The sequence below is a fragment of the Thermobia domestica genome, chromosome 16 (assembly GCF_964235325.1).
Source record: "Thermobia domestica chromosome 16, izTheDome1.hap1.1, whole genome shotgun sequence".
In the NCBI taxonomy this organism is placed as follows: domain Eukaryota; kingdom Metazoa; phylum Arthropoda; class Insecta; order Zygentoma; family Lepismatidae; genus Thermobia; species Thermobia domestica.
This window is the reverse complement of record NC_137469.1, coordinates 3,591,152-3,613,215: the sequence shown is the minus strand read 5'-3', so window position 1 is coordinate 3,613,215 and position 22,064 is coordinate 3,591,152. Positions and strand designations below refer to the sequence as shown.

Here is a 22,064-nt window from a genome sequence, read left to right as displayed (position 1 = left end):
ATCAATCAGTGCCTGGTTTGGTCAGTCAAAAAGTAGGTAACCGTTCGTAGTCACCAGATGAGTTGGCATTGCGACACCCACTCAGTATCGTGAGGACGACTGGGGAGCTACTTGTAAAGAAAGAAGTAGCCAACTCCAGTCTGGAAAGCCAGCATTAACGGTGAGGAGAGCCAATGTGTTAATGACACAGCACCCCAAAGACATGAGCACCACAAATCCGCTGGACAAGTGAGTAATGCATTCGACCATTCCCTTTCAACATTGAGACGTAGACCTACAATTTAATGTAGACTAAATCACAGCTACCGGGAATTGAACCCTGGTATACATGCCGGAGACGCATTTGCTAATCATATAACCACGAGGAAACTTCGATCCCATATGTCTATCGTACTGTAATGCTTCTTGAGTTCCTCTATCACTTGTACTGCAGTCACGAAATGGGTATTAGTTACAATCAACTTTAATGCTCGGTGCACTGCAAAAAATACAGAAACTACTTTTAGACACAGTAGGGCACTGTACACATTACCGATACTCTTTGAACATCTCCAGATGAATATATTCACCCCTTGTAGATACTGTATTGTCCAGGTATATCGCAGATGTATGTACAAAATGTGCAAAATGTATGTCAACACTTTGTTTTCGAACTGTCTGTCGAGATTGGACAAGCGAAGCACACTTTATGAACACTATTTCAACAATTTTCCCCTCAACATCTGTACTAAAAGTGTTTCAATGGTGTTTTATTTTTTAAAGTGTGGTACATGTTACTGAGGGTTTTCTTACGACCATTGTTCCCTTTCGCTGATTTGGTTTTGCCATGGGTTTGTAGGCCGGCATCACATTGGACACTTGTCACAACACATTTTTCACATTCGTCACGTTCGCATCACGTAATTGAGCGTCAACAATTTCCCCTCGTTTGAAATCAAAGAAGTCCGTTGCTCAGCTCACTGCACACTACCGTTCTACTGCTCGTTATGTAGTAAGAAGTTTGTCCTAAGACACCACCATCTACAGCCCGAGGGTATGGTCGTCGCTTGACCATTGCCAACCCAGACATATGACGTATTTCCAACTCCAGACGCTCCCATAAAGTATCTTTAAATAAATAAATATGGTACTTTCGACGAAATGATTTCTAAATTTATTGTAGCCTAATCTTGAATATCATAGTGCAGCATGAAACCAAGCATATTTAGTTCTATCTACAATATCACTGGTTGTTTCTATGAAATCCCACTTCGAGATGTTATTACGATTTTTTCATTAGTAATTGGTTTATTATGTTCTTTTAAATTGAGCTTTAAAATATTAAAAACGGTTCATTCGACGGAGAGACCGTCAAATTTGTCTTCCTGTCGGATGTACTTTGAACCCACAGTTTGATCTGTTCGTTCAGTTCATGAACACATAAAGTTATCATGGATTAGTGACCTCTCATTAAAGAATGGCGGTTACTGATCCCTTTGGTGGATTTAACATTAGGAAATTGCAATTTTCCTACTACCTGGGTGTTGCTAATAGGGTCGTTTGATTAAAATATACGAGTTCCTTAAATATACAAAAATATTGAAATATATACATTTCTTAAGTTCGAAATTATTTTAAAATCAAGATTCGAATAAAAGTACTCAATTTCCTAAAATACAATTTTCAAAACAATGTAGAGTTTCCTTTATATGACATTCCTCTAACTTCTGATGTTCACAACAACAATAGATCACTTTGTTGTCGTATTGTTTAAAATATCTATATACTGAAGATAAATACGGTAGAGCGTTCACCTTTGGTGCTTGGGGTCCCTGGTGCGATCACAGCTCACGCCAAGTGGGCTTTGCGGTGGACAAACACCATGTTCGTGGGTGTTCTCGGGGTTCTCCTGTTTCCTCCCATTTTCTTCATTCCACCATTTTATTCATTTCTCATCCTCACCGTCTCCTTTAGCCTAGCCGGCATAATCGTGGAACGTAAAACTTAAAAATTTCATTTTTTAGACATAAATAAACAATAATTTCGAAGATTGGAAGATTGTCATAACACATTTCCTCTATCTATCTATCTATCTATCTATCTATCTATCTATCTATCTATCTATATATATATATATATATATATATATATATATATATATATATATATATATATATGCCCCCCACTTTTAACGTCCAATCGCCGCCACTGTATATAATGAATCATGTTTTTTTCGATAGATTTCAACGTATATGATTAATTCATAATAGTGTGTCATTCATCTGTATTTTACTCAGAATCATGATTCTCTTGTGATCCAGAGATGAATTTTCTTAACGCTGTATGTTCAGTCTCATCCCATGTGTTATTTGGGAATTTATGCCTTCCATTTTCCAGGTGAATTCCTGGTATAATTTTTAAGACCAATGAAAAGAGGATAACGTTGTAACAGTTGAATTGTCAAAGAGTTTTAAGTTCTAATTTTTGAATTCGAGATATTAATTAATTTTGAGAATTTATTTAGGAATCATATTTCTCCTTCTAAATGCAATTGTACTTTTTGAAACGATCTTTATATTTTTATTGTCCATGGCAGTGGAATTATTTATTAAATTGCCATTTTTTTCAGTAAATTGTAGCAAGTTTTGACATGTTCTGGCACGCAGTTGCAACATAATTATTATTGTTTGTTTTGCACTATTTGGGATAGTTTATAGGAGATATGGTCACGTGGCGAAGGAGAGGAATGAAAATTGTCGATAATTCATCTGTCGAATGCAAAAATCCACGCTGGTCCATCTCTTCCGCGCCTCAGGAAGAAGGCTCGTTTCAGTCAACAGCGCACGAACTCACACACCAATCACGTCAGCGATACTTTCCGTTGTTTCGTGTAGGTGGCAGCACTTTCCAGAGTGTCTGCTGTATTGGCTTCATTCTTTTCTGCAGTCCTCTCATTCCATACATTCCTGCATGCTGAGGGCAAGCAGAGACCAGACTGGGCACGGTGTGATTGTGTGTAGTACATAGTATTCAGTGTTGGATAATTTTACGAGGAAAAAAAGTGTATGAAGTTCGAAGTGGTGCTGTCTTGTGAAGGAACTGAAGTTAAGCGACGTGGAATTGGTGAGTAATTAACGAAAATATTAGATTGCAAAAAAAAATTTTTGCAGGCCCCCTCCTCCTGCATGCCTTTGGACCTCACCCTCCCTCCCTCTGTGTAAACAATTCTATTGACATTTTACGGGGTGTGTTCCTCCGTAAAATTATATTAAGTATGTGTAAATTTTGATGTATATAACAAATATTAACAGAACAAGTGAATCATGTTATCAATACCAGAACTATTAAAGATTGTTTACTGTAAGGAATTAATAGTGGTTTTACGACCACGTTCAATGATGTTTGTACAGTGTTAGTGCATATTTTCGTAAACAATTTTAACGTCTTTTGCATTGTTATTGGCAAAAGTTAACAACATTTGAAGGTACAGATTGGTTAACTTGTAATAATATAGAAGTCTTAACCGGCAGAATGGCTCAAATATTTACTGTCATTCTTGTTTCAAATAGCATGTTAAATATCTTCAAATTTGAAAATTATATCAGACCCACATTTAAATATTCTGTATTCAAGTACTTAAGAGTAATATCAGGTAAATATAGTGTTCTGATACACTTTTTTTTAGGTGGAATATAGGATAGTAGTTTTATATAATTTCCCCTTGTACTTTTTTTTTTAAAATTTATGAATACAAGCATACAGTGTAGAGTGGAACAAACGTTTCCAACAAAATAATACAATAGAAAAATACGTATGTATTCAACATTATCAGAATACGACGTAATTCATCTGTATCAAGGTAACTTCACTCTTCCCTATTTTGGAATTTTGTAAAGAATGGATTCTAAAGAATTATTAACAAAGTTACTTGTTCAAATTTTAAAGAGAACGTAAATTTATGGATGACAAAAGCATTGATCACTAAATAATATAGATTTTAATAATACGTCGATTTGGTTAGATAAAATTTACGACTTACTGAAGTTTTGTAATATTTTTCGTAATATTTTTCAAAACTGGGCAATTGTTTATTATTATTATTATTATTATTATTATTATTATTATTATTATTATTATTATTATTATTATTATTATTATTATTATTATTATTATTATTATGATTATTATTATTATTACTGTTGTATTTGAATCCAATTTGTTTCGGTGTGGAATGTCACGTTTGAATTTGAGGTAGCCTATTTTTAAAAATGCTTTATATAATGTCATTCGATGAATTTCTTTAATGTGTGTATGTTACTTTTTTATGTAAGCGTGTAGTTAAACGAAGAAAATTTAGCTAACATTTTTTTTTTAAATATAATAATTATATAAAGCGTTTTTAAAATTTTCATTGATTTATTTGTCTGCTCGAAATGGCAAATTGGACTACCAAGAATATCATTTCTGGAGTACTTTCTTGCTATATGTTTAGTATTAATTCATTTATACACATTACCACAATTTAATGTTACATTATCTATTTAATATATATATATATATATATATATATATATATATATATATATATATATATATATATATATAAGTAAATGTGAATTGGGTGCAATAGTGGTCGGACAAACTTCCACATCACATAATATCCACAACATAAAGAAAACCAAATTGCAAAATAGGGGTCTGAACTAATACAAGCCTATATAGTACAGTGTACAAGTTGAGAATTTCGTTGTACTAGCTGCCAAATACAAGATTTAAGCCTGCATTTTCTTATTTTAAAATTATTGCTGGTAGACCAATATTTAGCCACTTCCATGAAATTAAAAATATTTGTTGTTGTGCTTTTGTAAATTGAAATGGACAATCTTTTCATAATTGGAATAATAATAATAATAATAATAATAATAATAATAATAATAATAATAATAATAATAATAATAATAATAATAATAATAATAATAATACTGCTAGTGCATACATTTTTTGTTGAAAGAATATAACTTTCGCTTTTTATTTTTAGATCAAAAGATCCAATGTATTTCAACCAAACACTTTCTTGTAGGCGTTATATCTGGAGAACTATATATAGTGTAGCCAAACCCAAACTATTATTTAACCCAGTATGATGTATTTATTCCGTAGAAAATACGAAAACTCGATTTAAGGGCCGTCCAAATATTTTGTGGCCCCTGATCACCCCCTCCCCCCAAAAAAACTAATTATTGGCCAAGATCGCAATCTTTTGATGCACTGTGTGTTTGATCATTCTTTTTTTTTTATTATTACAAAAATGGAAGTAAAAATATATATTTGTAATTTTCCGAACAAAAAGAAATATCAGACAAACACGGCTTAAATTGTGGATATGTGTTACATCTATAAACGAATAAAAATGTGATTTTTTGCCGATTGTGTTGAAGAGGCTGTCTTTAGACTATTAAGAACTATTCTTTTTGAATACAATGACACGTTTGTATTTAATAACGTTGAAAAAATTCTGTGCTGAGAACGTTTCATGAGAGACTCCGTTTGCTGGATATGTAGACCATGTAATGGATTCATTTTCATTCTACTCAAGAGTGGGCAATAATTTTGAGAGAATTGCAATAAAATAAAACAAAAACACAATAGTTAATTGATATTTTACATTGTTGCCTTTAAAATTTTGTTTCTAAAATTATCTTAGAATTAGCTCAATAGATTTTCAAAACGGGTAATAAAGAATGAACATTTGTGAATTAAATTATTGTTTGAAGATTTTGTGTCTCTTTCAGCGCTCAAACTATACGAAACGTGGCCATACACTTTAGCGTGGAAACTGAACCAAACGAGTATCCACCGGTAATCGAACAGAGTCTCCAATTCCGAACGTACGAGGGGGTTCTGTAAATTGATTAGCAGTCCAATTGGTTCCCAAACCATTTAATTCAGATTTGTTCCTCTGTCTCACTTCTTTTCGTTTCGGCCAAATTTTGTAAACAAGTTTCCGATTTCTATGAAATTGTACGTGCATTATTTCTCTACGATGTTTCATAGATCCTGACGCTGGACCGACATAATTGTTATGTAGCCGAACAGATAATGTTCGGAAGCAACACCAAAAGCTTTGGAAGGTGAATGCTTACATGAAAACAGCACGTGCACCCCTTCCGTTCTCAATATACACTATCTAAACTGAGAAACTGACAATGGAAATAGCAATACTTTCCTAAAATTTCATGTCATGTTTCCGTTTCGGGCTTAAAACAAAGCGGTTTTGCCAAACATAATAGTTTAAGTCAGTATATATATAATTTCGGAGTTTCAGGCTGCCGAAAAGTGGTCAAACTTGAAATGATTTGAAAATAATCACAACTCGAGAACGGATTGTCGGATGAAACTCGGCGAAAGAACATAAACATTATTTTAAACGTAGATTTCACTAATATCCCAAATATATTTGCATAAATCAAAATGCAAAGTTAAATTTTGAGATCTATAATAATTACGTTGTTCGTGAATTATTGGATTACGGATAGTCCTTATCTCCAATACAAGATGATGTCACCAATAATCCTTAGCTAAACGGTTTGGCGTGGGAGACCCGGCTTCGATTTCCGGCGGGAGCTCATGTAGTTCATATTCCATGTTAATCAGTAGGTCCACATCTCATATAAATACGCGAGATGGGACGTTAATTTGAAAATGAACTCAACTCAATCCAGGACATTTGTTGTCCATCTTTCACGTACCAACACTTATATACTCTGTCCATAAAATCTGTCAAGGGTAATTCACTTAATCCAGCAAACTGTGTCAGTTGATGCTTAACGACGATTTTCTTTAATACATCTATTTGTTAAATGTTTCCGAGGAGAGGTGAATAAAGTTGTTACTGGCAGTTTGAATCCAAAACTGATCACCTTCCTACAAGATGTGTGTAGTGTACCAATCACTCAGTTTACGTCAGAAATAATTATGTTCATCTGGCAATTGATTTTTTTTTCTTTTTGGTGTTACTACAGCACAGTTGTTCTGTTTGCCAAAACCACAGCTAGAGTTTTTTTTAGAGGTGAAGCGAGTGAGAGACCTCCTAAACTTTTAGGAATCAATTTGACACGCACAAAGATATGATAGTAGTGGTTTAGTTGATGGACTTGATACATCATTGGATTAGCATTAACGAGCTTTGAAAACCTAGGCATAATCCTAATTGAGGTTTCCTGAATTATTATATAGTGAGATTGTTTTCTTTTGCCTTTACGTTTGGGCCTGGGGATTTTTTTTCGACGTTTTTCGATCTTCAGCTTTTATTTTTAACTTCCAGTATTTTCTTCTATTTTTCAAATCATTGATCAGTTGTGTTCTTCTTCTTCCTATTCCTCGCTTCCTTTCCATTTTCCCTTGTTTGACGGTATGAAATACACAATTTCTTTGCGAGATGTGTCCAACCCAATTGGCCTTCGTACGAAAGATGCTGGCTGAAAGTGGCCTCTTCTCTCCTATCCGGTTTAAAATATCTTCGTTTGTTATTCTCTCTGTCCAATTGATCTTGTCTCAACGGTACAGTTAGAAGAAACAAAATGCAGAAGGCCTATTACTGGATAGTATCTGAATTCGACATAATGACATCTTTATGTTCATTCATGAATTTTAAGATTAATTTATTTCTTATATATTTGGTTGGAGTTTTTTTTTTCTTTTTTTAATGTTTGAACATTTTCAGTCTTGAAATGAATTGAAATGAAATCTTTCAGTAACGTTCAACGATTATATCCTTAAGTCTCTTCATCCCGGGGAAATTAAAATACCGCTAATTTTACAGTAATTATGTGATATCTTCAAATAGATAAAAGATAATCGAAATGTGGAACAAGAGCGCCCTAGACAGTATTATTTTACATGAGATACCGTTATCACGACTCACTTATCTGCTTTCGATTTCGAGCCATTTTGAAAATCGGCATTCATTTTCGCGTTTCTAAACAGCTGAAAACGGAAAGCCACTAGGTGACTCGCGATAACAGTACGCAAAATAATGTTGTCTAGGGCGTTGTTGTTCCATATTATCATTTATCTATTTGAAGATATCACATAATTACTGTAAAATTAGTGGTATTTTAATTTCGCCGGGATGCAAGTGAATGAATGGAAGTATTGGTGGAGTGAGAAAGTGGGAGGACATGGGAGTACCCCGAGAAAACCCACGGACACGATGTTGTCCACCACAAACTTACTTGACCGGGGATTGAACCAGGAACCCAACGCACCAGAGGTAGGCGCTCTACCACTGAGCTACCATGCCCTTTCAGTATTTTTGAAATAAGCAATGAATGAACATGTATGGAAATGGTGACGTGCAGATGCACTATATAAGATGCATAATAAAATTCTGTATTACGAGTATTTAATTCTCAGTGACGCCGTGATTTAAGTCGTCATTGTACCCTACGTACCGAAGGGTATTTAAGATTTAGATCCTTAACTCACATTCCCAAAGCATACTCTAAGATGAGACAAAATCTTTGAGTTTTACGTCCCACAATTATGCCGGCTAGGCTAAATGAGACTGTGATGATGAGAAATGAATGAAATGGTAAAATTAAGGAAGTGAGAGGAAACGGGAGAACCCTGAGGAAACCCACGCACACGGTGTTTGGCCACCACAAAGTTCACTTGACGGGGGCTGGGATCGAACCCGAAACCCCAAGCAGCAGATGTGAATGCTGTACCACTGAGCCACCGCGGCCCCTCTAAGATGAGACAATTCCGACCCGAATATATTAAATAAGTTAGAACTTATGCCAATTTAAACATTGCACTGAAAAAAAAAATCACTACCACGTAGTGATGTTTGAAGCATGTGAAGAAGGAGAGATGACAACAGTGCCACTTAAGAGTCTTCATCCCGGCGAAATTAAAATACCGCTAATTTTACAGTAATTATGTGATATCTTCAAATAGATAAAAGATAATTGAAATATGGAACAAGAGCGCCCTAGACAATATTATTTTGCGTGAGGTACCGTTATCACAAGTCACCTAGGGGCTTTCCATTTTCAGCTGTTTAGAAACGCGAAAATAAATGTCGATTTTCAAAATGGCTCGAAATCGAAAGCAGATAAGTGAGTCGTGATAACGGTGTCTCATGTAAAATGATATTGTCTAGGGCGCTCTTGTTCCACATTTCGTTTATCTTTTATCTATTTGAAGATATCACATAATTGCTGTAAAATTAGCGGTATTTTAATTTCGCCCGGATGAAGACTCTTAAGCAAATCGAAAGTGAAGAAAGGGAGATCGATCACTGCCATATAAGTAGATCGGAAGCATTTGAAGAAGGCGAGATCAAACTTCATATGTAGATCGACACTGAGGGATTATGAGTAGTGGTCGCCAAACTTATGAAACTTTAGAGCTGCCATATCGTTTTCAAATCCTACTGTGAGCTTCCAACCAAAAGAACTACCAATCTTTTTTTTTTTTTTTTTAATCTTACATTTGTTTATTGCCTATAAACTTACGTATCTAGTAAATATGAATTCAAACTATCCAAGTTAGTAAATGTCTAATATACACGCGAAAAACATAACGTTTAGCAAATGCCTAATATACACACGAAAAACATAACGTTTAGCAAATGTCTATATACACACGAAAAACATAACGTTTAGCAAATGTCTAATATACACACGAAAAACATAACGTTTAGCAAATGTCTATTATACACACGAAAAACAACGTGCACAACTACTCCACGCGTATACAATCAACTGAGATGAGGCTGACAATGGCATTTACGCGGAGAAACAAGCAGTTGTCGTCAGCGCCCCCTGTCGTTAGCGCCAACTCAGTAGAAGGAATTAAGGTTAGCAAACCGGAACGTTAACGCGATCTACCGAAAATGTCCCCGCGAGCTACTAGAACTCGAGATCGCCGGTTTGGCGATCACTGGGTTAAGGTATCAGGGATATGAACTTTCGTTATTATTATTATTATTATTATTATTATTATTATTATTATTATTATTAATAATAATAATAATAATAATAATAATAATAATAATGTTGTGATGTATACGTAGTGAGAATTATATGTATTCTTATTATTCTTGTATTTTTGTCAGGGAATCCGTCAATGGAGGCAGCCGAATCCCCATTGGATGTTTTATCTCGTGCTGCAACGATGGTGCAAGACAGCAACGCCTCTGCTTACAGTAAGTAGACGCTCATCTTCCTTTTAGGGGGCGTACAGACAGTGGGAGTTCCAAATTCCAACGAATTTAACTCTCTTGTATCAGTAGAATGGAATTTAGCTTTTGATTTCTTTCTTCATGCATGAAAACCTTTTTATTTTTATTTTTATTTAATTATGAAATCAGATGTATGCATTTTGAATGATTGATTTGGGTTTTGTGTCCTGTAATTAATTGCTTAGAATATAGCGTTTTAAATTTAGCGTCTCTTAATTGAATGATTCAAGTTTATCATTCTATGATTGATTTTTTAAATTTTTGCGTCCTTTGATTGATTGATTCACTTAGTTGATTGGTTAATGTTTTGCGTCCTTCGATTGACTAATTGATTAAATTTCTGCGACCCTTGATTGATTGATTCAATTAGCGTCACCTAGTGGATTGATTAATGTTTTGCGCCCTTTGATTGATTGATTGATTAATTTTTTGCGTCCTTTGATTGATTAATTCAATTAGCGTCACCTAGTTGATTGATTAATGTTTTGCATTCTTTGATTGATTAATTAAATGTTTGCGTCCCTTGATTGATTAATTCCGTTAGTGTTCCGTAATTGATTGATGAAAGTATAGCATTCTTTGATTGATTCGTTCAAGTTTTGCTCGCCCTCTTGACTGATTTCAGGTTTGGATTCTCATCGTCAGCTGAATCTAACCATATTTTGTATTATTATTATTATTATTATTATTTTTATTATTATTATTATTATTATTATTATTATTATTATTATTATTATTATTATTATTATTATTATTATTATTATTATTATTATTATTATTATTATTAAGAATCAGCTGCATAACTATACATATACTATACAGTGTCATAAAATGTCTCAGCTTCTCAGTCTAGAAATATGGGAGCCCAGTCAATGGCATTCACAAGAGGGGTTTCGGAATTTCAACCCTCGCCTTAAGCAACATGTTATGGAAAAATAAACATTCAGTACGTTACGATATATATAGCAGAATGCCCATTCTTCGCACGGGGAGAATACATATCATTTTGGATATAAAGGGTACCAAAACTGTCACCAATCAATTTAGGGATTCCAAAAAATTATGAATTCGACACTAATATCAGTCATTTTTAATTATTTTTACATGTCACCATCCCCCGCTTAGGAGTACAAATGGGAGCTGAATTTGGATTTAAACGGCATGGGAAGTGTCACTTTCCTTCTTAGCAATCCCGACAACTATGGATTTAACACTAATATCGGTCATTTTCTATTATGTTTATATATCAACCCTTCCCCCCTCTGCCGTAAGTTGTACCGTCAAAATGAAATAATAAAAAAACATCCAAGGCCCTAACCTCATCTATATTGGACATTTGATGGAGATCGGTCGGGTGGTTCAAAAGTTGTCACAAACATAGTTATTTTGATTTTTATTTAAACAGATGGATAGATAGATAGATACACAAAAATAACGCGTGCCCTGAAAGGATATTAGATTGTGTGCTTGAACCCTCCTTGATGATATCCTCTGTACGCCATTGGTCTTAGTCATGAATTATACGAAGAATTAATACTTTTTCTTCTCATCGTGAATTGTATGTTTAATGTCAAAAATAAAATTTTAAACACGATGCATTAAGAGTATTGTCTCTATGTTGGGTAAACGCCGCATTAATAATGTAAAATCGGATACTCTTAATGAATTTAGGGCTGGGGTATTCTTCAAAATAAATGCAGTTTGGGTGTAATAAGTAGACTTCGGATCGATATGCACTAAAAAACGGCAAAATATGCATGCAAATATGCGCTAAAAATCACGAAAATATGCACTGAAAATATGCAAATATGCACTAGAAAGGATAAATATGCATCAATCAAAAGCTAAAGTTAGCGAGAAGTTTTATTATCTTTAGAGAAAAAAAGTTGTATTACTTGAACTACATATACTTGGTGTACAACTATGATGCATTCATGCTACAATAGACAACTATATAGTTTTCGGTATTTTCTGGCAAAACATTATTGTACATCGGAAATGTTCCTTCCGTGTCTTGGGTTGTTAAGGGTCAGTATTTCACAGAAGCAATGTTACTTGCCGATAAATCTGTAATTCCTAAACCGTTGTTTCCAGGAAAACTTTATTTGTATTAGACAAGAATTTTATGCCAGGTTTTCTCGCGTCTATTGACTGTGCTTTTCGAAAAAAAATGTTTGTCCGATTGGTTTTGGCGCAATCTATTTCGTTATTGAATAAAACAGCTCAAATGCACTACAAAGTCCTAATCATCGCTCTTCTCATCACGTTATGATCTTTGAAATTGAACTGAAATGAGTATTGATAAACGCAAGTTCGCTCTTAATGTTTTCAATATCCACGGCTTCTTGAATACATTTGGTTTCTTCGGGTTCAAACAGCTCAGTACGTGAAATTGAAATACATCTACCCCCATATATATATATATATATATATATATATATATATATATATATATATATATATATATATATATATACTAACTAATAAAAACTAGAATGCGCCAAGTATTTGTGAATAAAGAATAAATATACTCAGAGAAGTAAATAAACTTTTCTGACATAAACATATAGTGAAACCTGACTAGCGAGATTGAACAGGACTCGTAAAAATTTCTCTTATAGATTTTAAAGTTAACGGAGATAGATCTATGCAAAAAAATAAATAATGGACATAGGGAGATAAAATAAAATGTTATATATACCCTATTAAAATACAGTATTTAGTTATGCTACAAATTCATACACATAAAACTTACAGTAAACAAAAAAAAAAGCCTACATACATTTTCCAAGGTCAAGACAAAAAGTAGATGCTATGTACTTTTCAGTGCTCCCCCTGTACTTTTGGCTCCCTTTGATCTATTGTGTATATTATGCTCATTGTTCCATGTCTCTAGACCAGCTAGAAAAATAGTTATTGGTTTGGAAATTACTATATAAATTGCACTTCGTTCAAAAAGTTGCACGGTATCTAGGGCCTTATACGGCGGTAGACTATAGATTAAATGTGTAGGGTAACAAGTAAACGAAGACCTTTATAGACAACGTAGTTCATACACCTAACCTCTCACAGAATGTCTAAAATTTTTCTAAACGCTGCATTCCGGAACTTGAAAATTTCCGTTAAAAAGTATATTTTAACATCCGTTGTTCGCAACACAGATTCAGACTAATGAAGAAAATTTAACACTTTTTTTTTACCTTTAAATTCATGGGACCGTGAAATATTTCCGTTTAGTAAGGGGTCTTTTTACTGTATTAAAAGCCTGCATTCAAGACCTTATGTTCTTGTTTAAAAGAAAATAAATCCACTTCAAATTCCTTTTTGTATCCAATTATGTGTTAATCCTAGAATATTTTCTTCTAGCGTAACATTGTCCATTAAAAACACTAAGAATTTACAATGCATAATATTCATACTTTAAATGGAATAAACTGATTTGAGCGAGATATGAAGCATGAATGAGAAGAAGGTAAAGTTATCGAAAACATAACAGAAGACTTAGTAGGAAATTTACGTTTCGAGAGACTGAGGTGCATATCAAAGCAACACACGCTTATATTTAAATAATCTCATAAATTCTTAAAGGAAAACTCGATAACTTATCTCAAAAAGTAACTGCTGCGACAAGTTTTAGATTTTGTAAAGAAAATATTTTAATTAATTGTAGAGCATATTTTCAAAAGGGTTGTTCATTTCTTCCCGAAAAACCTTTTTAAAGGATTTCTTTGGGATGATCTCTGTGGAGTAAAAAAAATAAATAAATAAAACACTGGGTTGTTTCATATTTGTAGAACTATAGAACTCCTTACCAGACTTGAAACTGTTATATAAGAAGCCCAAAAAATAGGGCGCTACTGAAGTGTAAGTTTTTGCTGTCGAACAATATGGATATGTCCTCTTCTGAAAACAAGCATACTTAGTTTGGAAACATTACTTGTTTAGCACACACTTTGCAAAATATTTTTCTCCTTGAATTGTTAACATCTCTCGACCTCAATCCATTGTTTCAGAGGGTTCATTAATTGTAGTGTTACACCTCCAAATTCGAATTTTACAAGCTTAGAATTTTGTCCATTTTTTTACATTCTTGAACCACTAACAAAAAGATATATCTAATATATATGGGTTGTTTGCAAATAGATTGGCCTTTTGAAGTCTTTCAATAGTAAGTTAAAAGATTGTTTTTAAAGATGAGTTCTTTTCGAGTGACATATTATTTATAAATATATAAATCTGGTAATCGGTATTTTTTACATAGTTCGTAATGATTTAATATATTTTGAGAGGGAAGATGAATAGAAATGTCATTCTCCTGGGTGTCCCTATGTACAAATATTACTAATAACTTTTGTATATTTTCTTTTAATGTCAATTCTATTTCATAATTTTCTCATACAATATTTGAAATATATTACACTTTTCCAATTCAAAAAAGAAAAAGCAAGAAAAATACTTTTATAATAATTTCTATAACATCAAACTCTGTCCTTAATATTTCTGTCATTCTCCTGGGTAATTTCTCGTCTCTTTCAAGATCACATTTGATTATATGTACAAAATCGTAAGAGTTCATTTTTATATAGATAGTACCTTCTATATCTGTGATATTGGCCACACTGTTCAACCTGCCTATTGCGTCAGCCAGTTTCTGAGTAAGTGTACTGCGAAGTAGGTGTGTGATTCTTTGCAGCATTTCCAGTCATTCTTCTGGTATGACATTTTAGTTTGTTTTTTACAATATCTAAATTAATTAGCTTTCTTAAGAGAGACAAAACAGGTATGTTTAAAATGAGTACATCATTTCATGTAACAGATAAATACGGTATAAGACTTTAACGACATGTTAGCGAAATGTCATTCTCCTGTCATAATTAAGCCGTCATTCTCCTGGAATTTTCGTGCCAGGAGAATGACTGACTAGCCAGGAGAATGGCAACTACTACGTGATCAGACGTCAGAGCGCCCAGACGTTACTTATAAGGGATCTGAAGTGGACTTCCTTGTCACTTGCAGATGGCGAGAAAGAAGCAAAGTAATGAAGAGCGTCTTCAGAAAAAAAGGGGAAGCTGAACGTCGAAGATATAAGATACTGAAGCTAAAGGCTGTGGAGTGTCCTTCCTTCGCTGCAGAATTGAAAGAAAAATCCAGAATGAAATACCAAAGAAGACGGAAGAAAGGACAGGTTAAGCTCATCAAAGAAATGTCAGAAAGGGAAAAGCGAATGAAGATAAAACATAAGATTCAAAACACAGCAAGAATGAGACAAAGGCGGAGGGTAGCAAGTACTATGACTATTTCTTGTGATATTATCCCACCAGACAGTGCTTCGGAACGCAAGGATGTTCTACATTCCCCAGAAATTGTGGCAGAAATTATAAAGACAACAGAACAGGAGAAAAAGAAAGTGAGAAGAGAAAAAATCGCGAGTTGAGAGTAAAAGATGAAGTGATTAAACGTCTGAAGAGAAAGTTGGATAAATGCAAGAAACGGCTGCAAAGATTGACAACGAAATCTTCTAGGGAAATTAGCTCAAACAAAGAATCATTTTTAACTCCAAGAAAGAAAGTAGGAAAGCTCATAGCTTCAAGAAATAAGAGTGAAATAAGAAAAGGACCTCTCTTTGGTGTAGTTATTAATCAACAGTTAACACAATCAGTTGAGACAATGAAGGGTGGGGGTTCGGAAAGAAAAAAACGAATGTTACACTTAATAACCCGAGGAAAAATATTTAAAAAGTATCGGATGTTGTCCGCAGCTAGATTTCTGAAGGGAGGGCGCGTAAAAATGTTAGAGGCAGAAAACACCAGAGTGCGTAAGACAGCTACTCTGAAGCTTCAACAGGATATCATCTCGTTTTACGAGCAAGACAATATCAGTAGAATATTCCCAGGAAAAAAAAGGATTATGTCAGTTCTCGAAGAGTATTGGAAGATAACATGACCACCTTATATACAAAGTAACATTACTTGAGAGATAACCCGAAAAGGAAATATATCAGCTATAGCACATTTACCTGGTACCGGCCAAAATGGGTGACGAAAATGACTATCGGTGAAAGAGGGATGTGCAATGTTTGAAGCATTCAAATATGGGAATGTTAATCAAAGCTCTCTATGCATATGGCTATTTAGATGTGTTAAAACCAGACTCAGTGTTAGAAATAATTTGCTGTGACTCGCAAGAGGAACAATGTTTATTAAGAGAATGTGAAAGATGCAACAAGAAAACAATCATTTTCAAGGAATTTGATGATCATGAAGCCGAATATTCAAAATGGATCACAAAAACTGAAAATTATACAGATAGCAATGAATTGGTCAAATCAGTGAAAACAGTTGTTAAAAAAAAATAAATACGACTGTTTCAAAAATAGGAAATGAGTTAATAGAAACAGTAGATGAATTTTTGAAGCATGTGGCTCGAGTAAGACACCAACAAAATAGTTTGAGATTGCAAAAACCGACCATAACTCAAAAAGAAGCAATAATTCACATGGATTTTAGTGAGAATTATGCATGTAAGTATTCAGAAGAAACACAGTAATTTAACTTTGGAGGATCAAGACAACAACTGTCAATGCACACGGTGGTCGTTTATGCCCGCGACAAAAGTGAGTCTAACATTAATATACAAAGTTTTTGTACTCTTTGCAGTAACCTTCTACATGGAGTACCGGCGATTTGGGCCCAGCTTCAATCAGTGATGAAGAAACTGCTTTCGACTATATATATAATCCATTTCAAGAGTGACAGCCCTGTTACTCAATATAGGAATAACTTGATGTTTAGTGTTTTGTGCAGTGATTTTTTTGAAATGTACCCAAACATATCTAAAGCCACCTGGAACTATCATGAAGCTGGTCATGGTAAAGGCGCACCATATGGCATTGGAGGCACGTGCAAACGAGTGGCAGACAACATAGTAGCACAGGGTAAGGATATTGCAAACTCAGCAGCTTTAGTCAAGTGTTTAAAAGATAGCATGCAAAGTGTAATCATTGAAGAGATACCATCGGATGATATTAAACAAATGCAGCGCAAATTATCCAGGAGAAAGGTAAAAAAATTTAAAGAAACCATGTCTGTACACCAAGTGGTCACTGAAAAAGACACAAGTAACAGACGATTACTCAGAATGAGAATGCTATCTTGCTTTGCTTGTACAGTCTATTGTTATCACTATGAATTAGGCCAGTACTCTAATTCTCAAATTCCAACCAAAGAGAAACTCAGAGTTGAAGACATTTATAGTAGTGCAAACGTTACTACTTCGGGACGCATTAAAGAGGGAAAATTTATTCGCGTTAATATAAAGAGTAGGAAAAGGTCATTCCAGTACATTGCACTGTGTAGAAGTGATGTGAAGGATGGTGAAGTGAATATTGAGTATATTATTCAATGTGATAAAGACACGAGACTATGGAAAAGGAACCTCAATGGTATTACTTACAGTATTAATGTTCATGAAGTTACGGAACTTCTTCCACAACCAGAAATTATTTTAAAAGGACAGCGTGAGTTCTATAAACTTTAAGTATAGAATGGTAAACAAGTACTTTGTGTGAGTTCTTTTAAATTTAATAATACATTTGCTTCTATAGTATTATAAAAGCTAATGATCGGTCTCTTTCATTTATTATTGAATACGGACAAAAGTCACACTCTTTTTGGTAAGATCTTGTTTTATAAAAGTTATGTGAAAAATATATAAATTGAATAAAATGTATACTTTCCAACAAACAAAGCTTGTATGATGAAACGGCATGTTTATTTTGAGACTTCTTGTCTTATAGCTGTCGGATTTCAGATTAGAATTTGTGTCATAGGCTATATTCTTTAAGATAGCATGTTGCTGTTCCTAGTTTCGTACACAGAAATGTGAATTTAAATTAGATTGAACGACTGTGATGTTACTGTTATATATCATTTTCTAAAACAAACAATATATTATATACGTTTGTATGCATCTTGTAATTAAAACTAAGTATTATGTCATACATATCGCTTTATTATTTTATGTTCTCCCTATTCTTTATATAATAATATAATTTTAAACTTTTTTCACGCTCTGACTCGTTACTTTTTAACTATAGTTAAAGATTAACTTTATATTAACGCTTAAGGATATGTAAGTCTCTGGCTGCCAGTTATAAACATAAAATTAAAAAAAAAAATTGTCATTCTCCTGGCTTCGCTGTCATTCTCCTGATGCATGGATTTCTCTTTTTTGCTGTAAAAATAGTGAAAATCTTAATAAATGAATTGGCCTCGACCATGAAGGGTTTAAATTTTTAGTGGGTATGATGAGTGCTAATTATAAGAGTGATAGTTTAATTATTTAAGTTTCGCCGTTTTTAGTCTCCAAAAAGCCAATTTATTTGCAAATGACCCATATATATATATATATATATATATATATACCATTCAAATGAACGAGGAAGGTTCATTTCAAAATTTGGCCACTTCGATCATCTGTAGTGAGACATCTTGAAACTCGAATTTTAATTAGTTCAGAATTTTGTTGAATATTTGAACATTTTTACCACCAGGAGAAATTTTCATCATTCAAATAAACCAGGCACGGACATTTAAAAATTTGGCCACTTCGTTCACCTGTGGTGAAATATTTCAAATTTGAATTTTAACTAGCTTGATGGTAAAAACTCTACAAAAATCAGTGAAAATTCCAAGCTAGTTAGAATTAGAATTTAAAGATGTTACACTACTGGTGAACAAAGTGGCCAAAATTTTGAAATGGCTTTCCTTTGTTAATTTGAGCGTTCAAAATTTTTCTTGTTAGTACAAAAATGTACAAAAATTGACAAAATCCCGAGCTAATTAAAATTCGAATTTGGAAAGTCACACTACAAGTGATCGAAGTAGCCAAATTTTAAAATGACCTTCTTCATTTATTTGGATGGTACAAAATGTTTTGTTTGTGGTACAAGGATTGGACAAAATTCTAAGCTTATTAAAACTTGAATTTGAGCATGCCACACTGATCGATGTGGCCAAAATTTCAAATGGCCCTCCCTCGTTTATTTCAATTTTACATAATTTTTCTTGGTGGTACAAAAATGTACTAAAATCGGACAAAATTATGAGCTATTTAAAATTCAGATTTTGAACATGTCGCACTACAGATGATTGAAGTGGCCAAATCTTGAAGTAGGTCTCCCTCGTTTATTTGAATGGTACAAAAAGTTTTCTTCGTTGAAAAAAAAAATAGACGAAAATTAGACAAAATTGTGAGCTAGTTAAATTTCAAATTTAAAGATCTCTGAGTACAGGTAATCGAAATGGAATAATTTTGAAATGGTCCTCTCTCTTCTACTTGAATTTTACAAATTCTTTTGGTAGGTGGACAAAAATTGGACAAAATTCTGAGGTAGTTAAATTTCAGATTTGAAGATGTCGCACTACAGGTCATCAAAGTGGCCAAATTTTTAGACGGCTCTCCCTCGTTTATTTGATTTTCCAAATTTTTTTCTTGGGTGGACAAAAGTGAACGAAAATAGGACAAAATTGTGAGCTATAAATATACCACATTGACTTGATCCCTAGTCTTCCGTTGCAAGCGCTGCTATCGGCTGAAGGTCTTCCACTCGCTTTCTCTCGCTTAGCAACAGCTGAACCATTATTGGCTCAACGCGTGGGTGTGTGAGCTTTAGTTCGCATTTTTGCCACGGCTCAAGACATTTTGGCAGCACAATAGTTAAATTTCGAATTTGAAGATCTCGCACTACAGGTCATCAAAGTGGCCAAATGTTTAAATGGCCTTACCTCGTTTACTTGAATTTTACAAAAAAAAAAAAAAAATCTTGGGTGAACAAAAATGAACAAAATTCTGAAATAGTTAAATTTCAAATTTGAAAATGTCGCACTACAGGTTGTCAAAGTGGCCCAAATTTTGAAATGTTCTCCCTTTATTAATTTGAATCGTACAAAATTTGTTCTAGGTTGGACAAAAATGGACAAAAATTGGACAAAATTCTGAGCTAGTTAAAATTCAGTATGAAAATGCACTACAACTTAATGGACCATGTTTTAGGAAATAATTTCTAGATTTTTCTTTCAGTATTTTTGTCCTGCCACAGGACTACACAATTTCAAATCCACACACACACAACGGTAGCAACTTTAACTTTTTGTAGGTGGAAATTTTGTTGTATGTGATTTGACACCGTTATTTATATTTTCTATTTAAAAAAAGGTGTCAATCATGTATCTGCCGGGAGGATCAATCATTCACCCCTTTCTTATTTTCTTTTTACATGACCTTGGAAGATATTCGAAACCGACAACAATGAACCATTTCAAGGTCTTGAGTCTATTTATATTAGAATCTTGGAATTCCATTTATGACGAAAGTTATTGCACATTAAAAATTATCAATTTGATCGTTTCTTTAAATATGCATTTATATGCAATAACAACATAAACATGCACTAACCTCCGAAATATGCAAATATATGCGCTATAAAACTCTACTATTTTACCCCAAAACAGCTGAAACGCATTTCGGTTTAAAGAGCATATCAATATCACATCAGGAAAAAAACATGCAAATATGCAAAAATCCGAAGTCTAGTAATAAGAAGGTTTCGGTTTATGTAAACAATGTATATAAAACCGAGGATGTGGTGCTCTATATTACGCGTGCAGTGTATTGAGGAGTCCGAACTATATACGCCGTTATCAGACACAGAATCCCGAGTCGTGCGATTATGCAGGAGTTCAATTCCAAGGAAGAATATCGTGGTCTGAAATTCGGGTTATACGAGGGCGAGTCAGAAATTAGTTGCACTGCTTAAGAAAATAAAACAGGATAGACATTTTAGAATAACTTTATTTGTATCTCAAAGTTGCATTCACAATCTACTTTTCAACGTAATTACCTCCGTTATTTAAGAGTCTTCATCCCGGCGAAGTTAAAATACCGCTAATTTTACAGTGATTATGTGGTATCTTCAAATAGATAAAAGATAATCGAAATGTGGAACAAGAGCGTCCTACACAATATTATTTTATATGAGAAACCGTTATCACGACTCACTTGTCTGCTTTCGATTTCTAGCCATTTTGAGAATGGGCATTTATTTTCGCGTTTCTAAACAGCTGAAAACGGAAAACCACTAGGTGACTTGTGATAACGGTACCTCACGCAAAATAACATTGTCTAGGGCGCTCTTGTTCCATATTTCAATTATCTTTTATCTATTTGAAGATATCACATAATTATTGTAAAATTAGCGGTATTTTAATTTCGCCAGGATGAAGACTCTTAAGCATTTGTCAGTGCGTGGTACAAGTGTTTTTTATGCCTTCTGCAAGGAAATCCAGTCCAATGCCCGATAACCATTCTTGGGATGCAGCTTTCAACTCGTCATCCAAATGGTATCGTCGCTTTGAAAGTTCGTCTTTCATGGGACCAAACACATGGAAGTCATACGGTGAAAGGTCTGGGCTATAAGGTCGATGATCCCACAGTTGATGGTCATCCTTCGCGCTCAGCATCGTCAATATCGGTTCGTCTGTTCTCAGACATGTTGCACCATTTGCGATAGCTTGCCGTGACATTGCATTTTCACCATACACTTCATGCAACTGCCGATAAATTTCAGTGCAGTTACACCTTTTCGCCCCCCTTCCCCCCAAAAAAAACGAATCACTGCACACTTTTCCAATTTGGACGCCACTTGCAGCTCTCAAGACATGTTTACGACTGATTATCAGAACACCTCCACCTGCCTCGTGAAAGCCGCTACGTCACACGATACAGCTACATGTCTGCAGTGTTGCCATACAGTTTCATCAAAATAGCCTTTGACGGA

General features: G+C 34.0%; 1 protein-coding gene across 4 annotated transcripts in view; it reads left to right on the top strand.

Annotated features, from left to right (window-relative positions):
- The window catches only part of LOC145672884 (uncharacterized), a 169,254-nt gene that overhangs the window by 39,483 nt on the left and 107,707 nt on the right, over nt 1-22,064 (top strand). For 2 of the 4 annotated variants that reach the window (XM_081742075.1, XM_081742076.1), the window contains exon 2: nt 10,103-10,192. In XM_081742075.1, coding sequence (XP_081598201.1) covers nt 10,103-10,192 — 90 coding nt within the window. Of the gene's footprint in view, nt 1-2,904; nt 3,103-10,102; nt 10,193-22,064 lie in introns of those variants that run through there. The other 2 variants (XM_081742077.1, XM_081742078.1) reach the window with 2 other exon arrangements.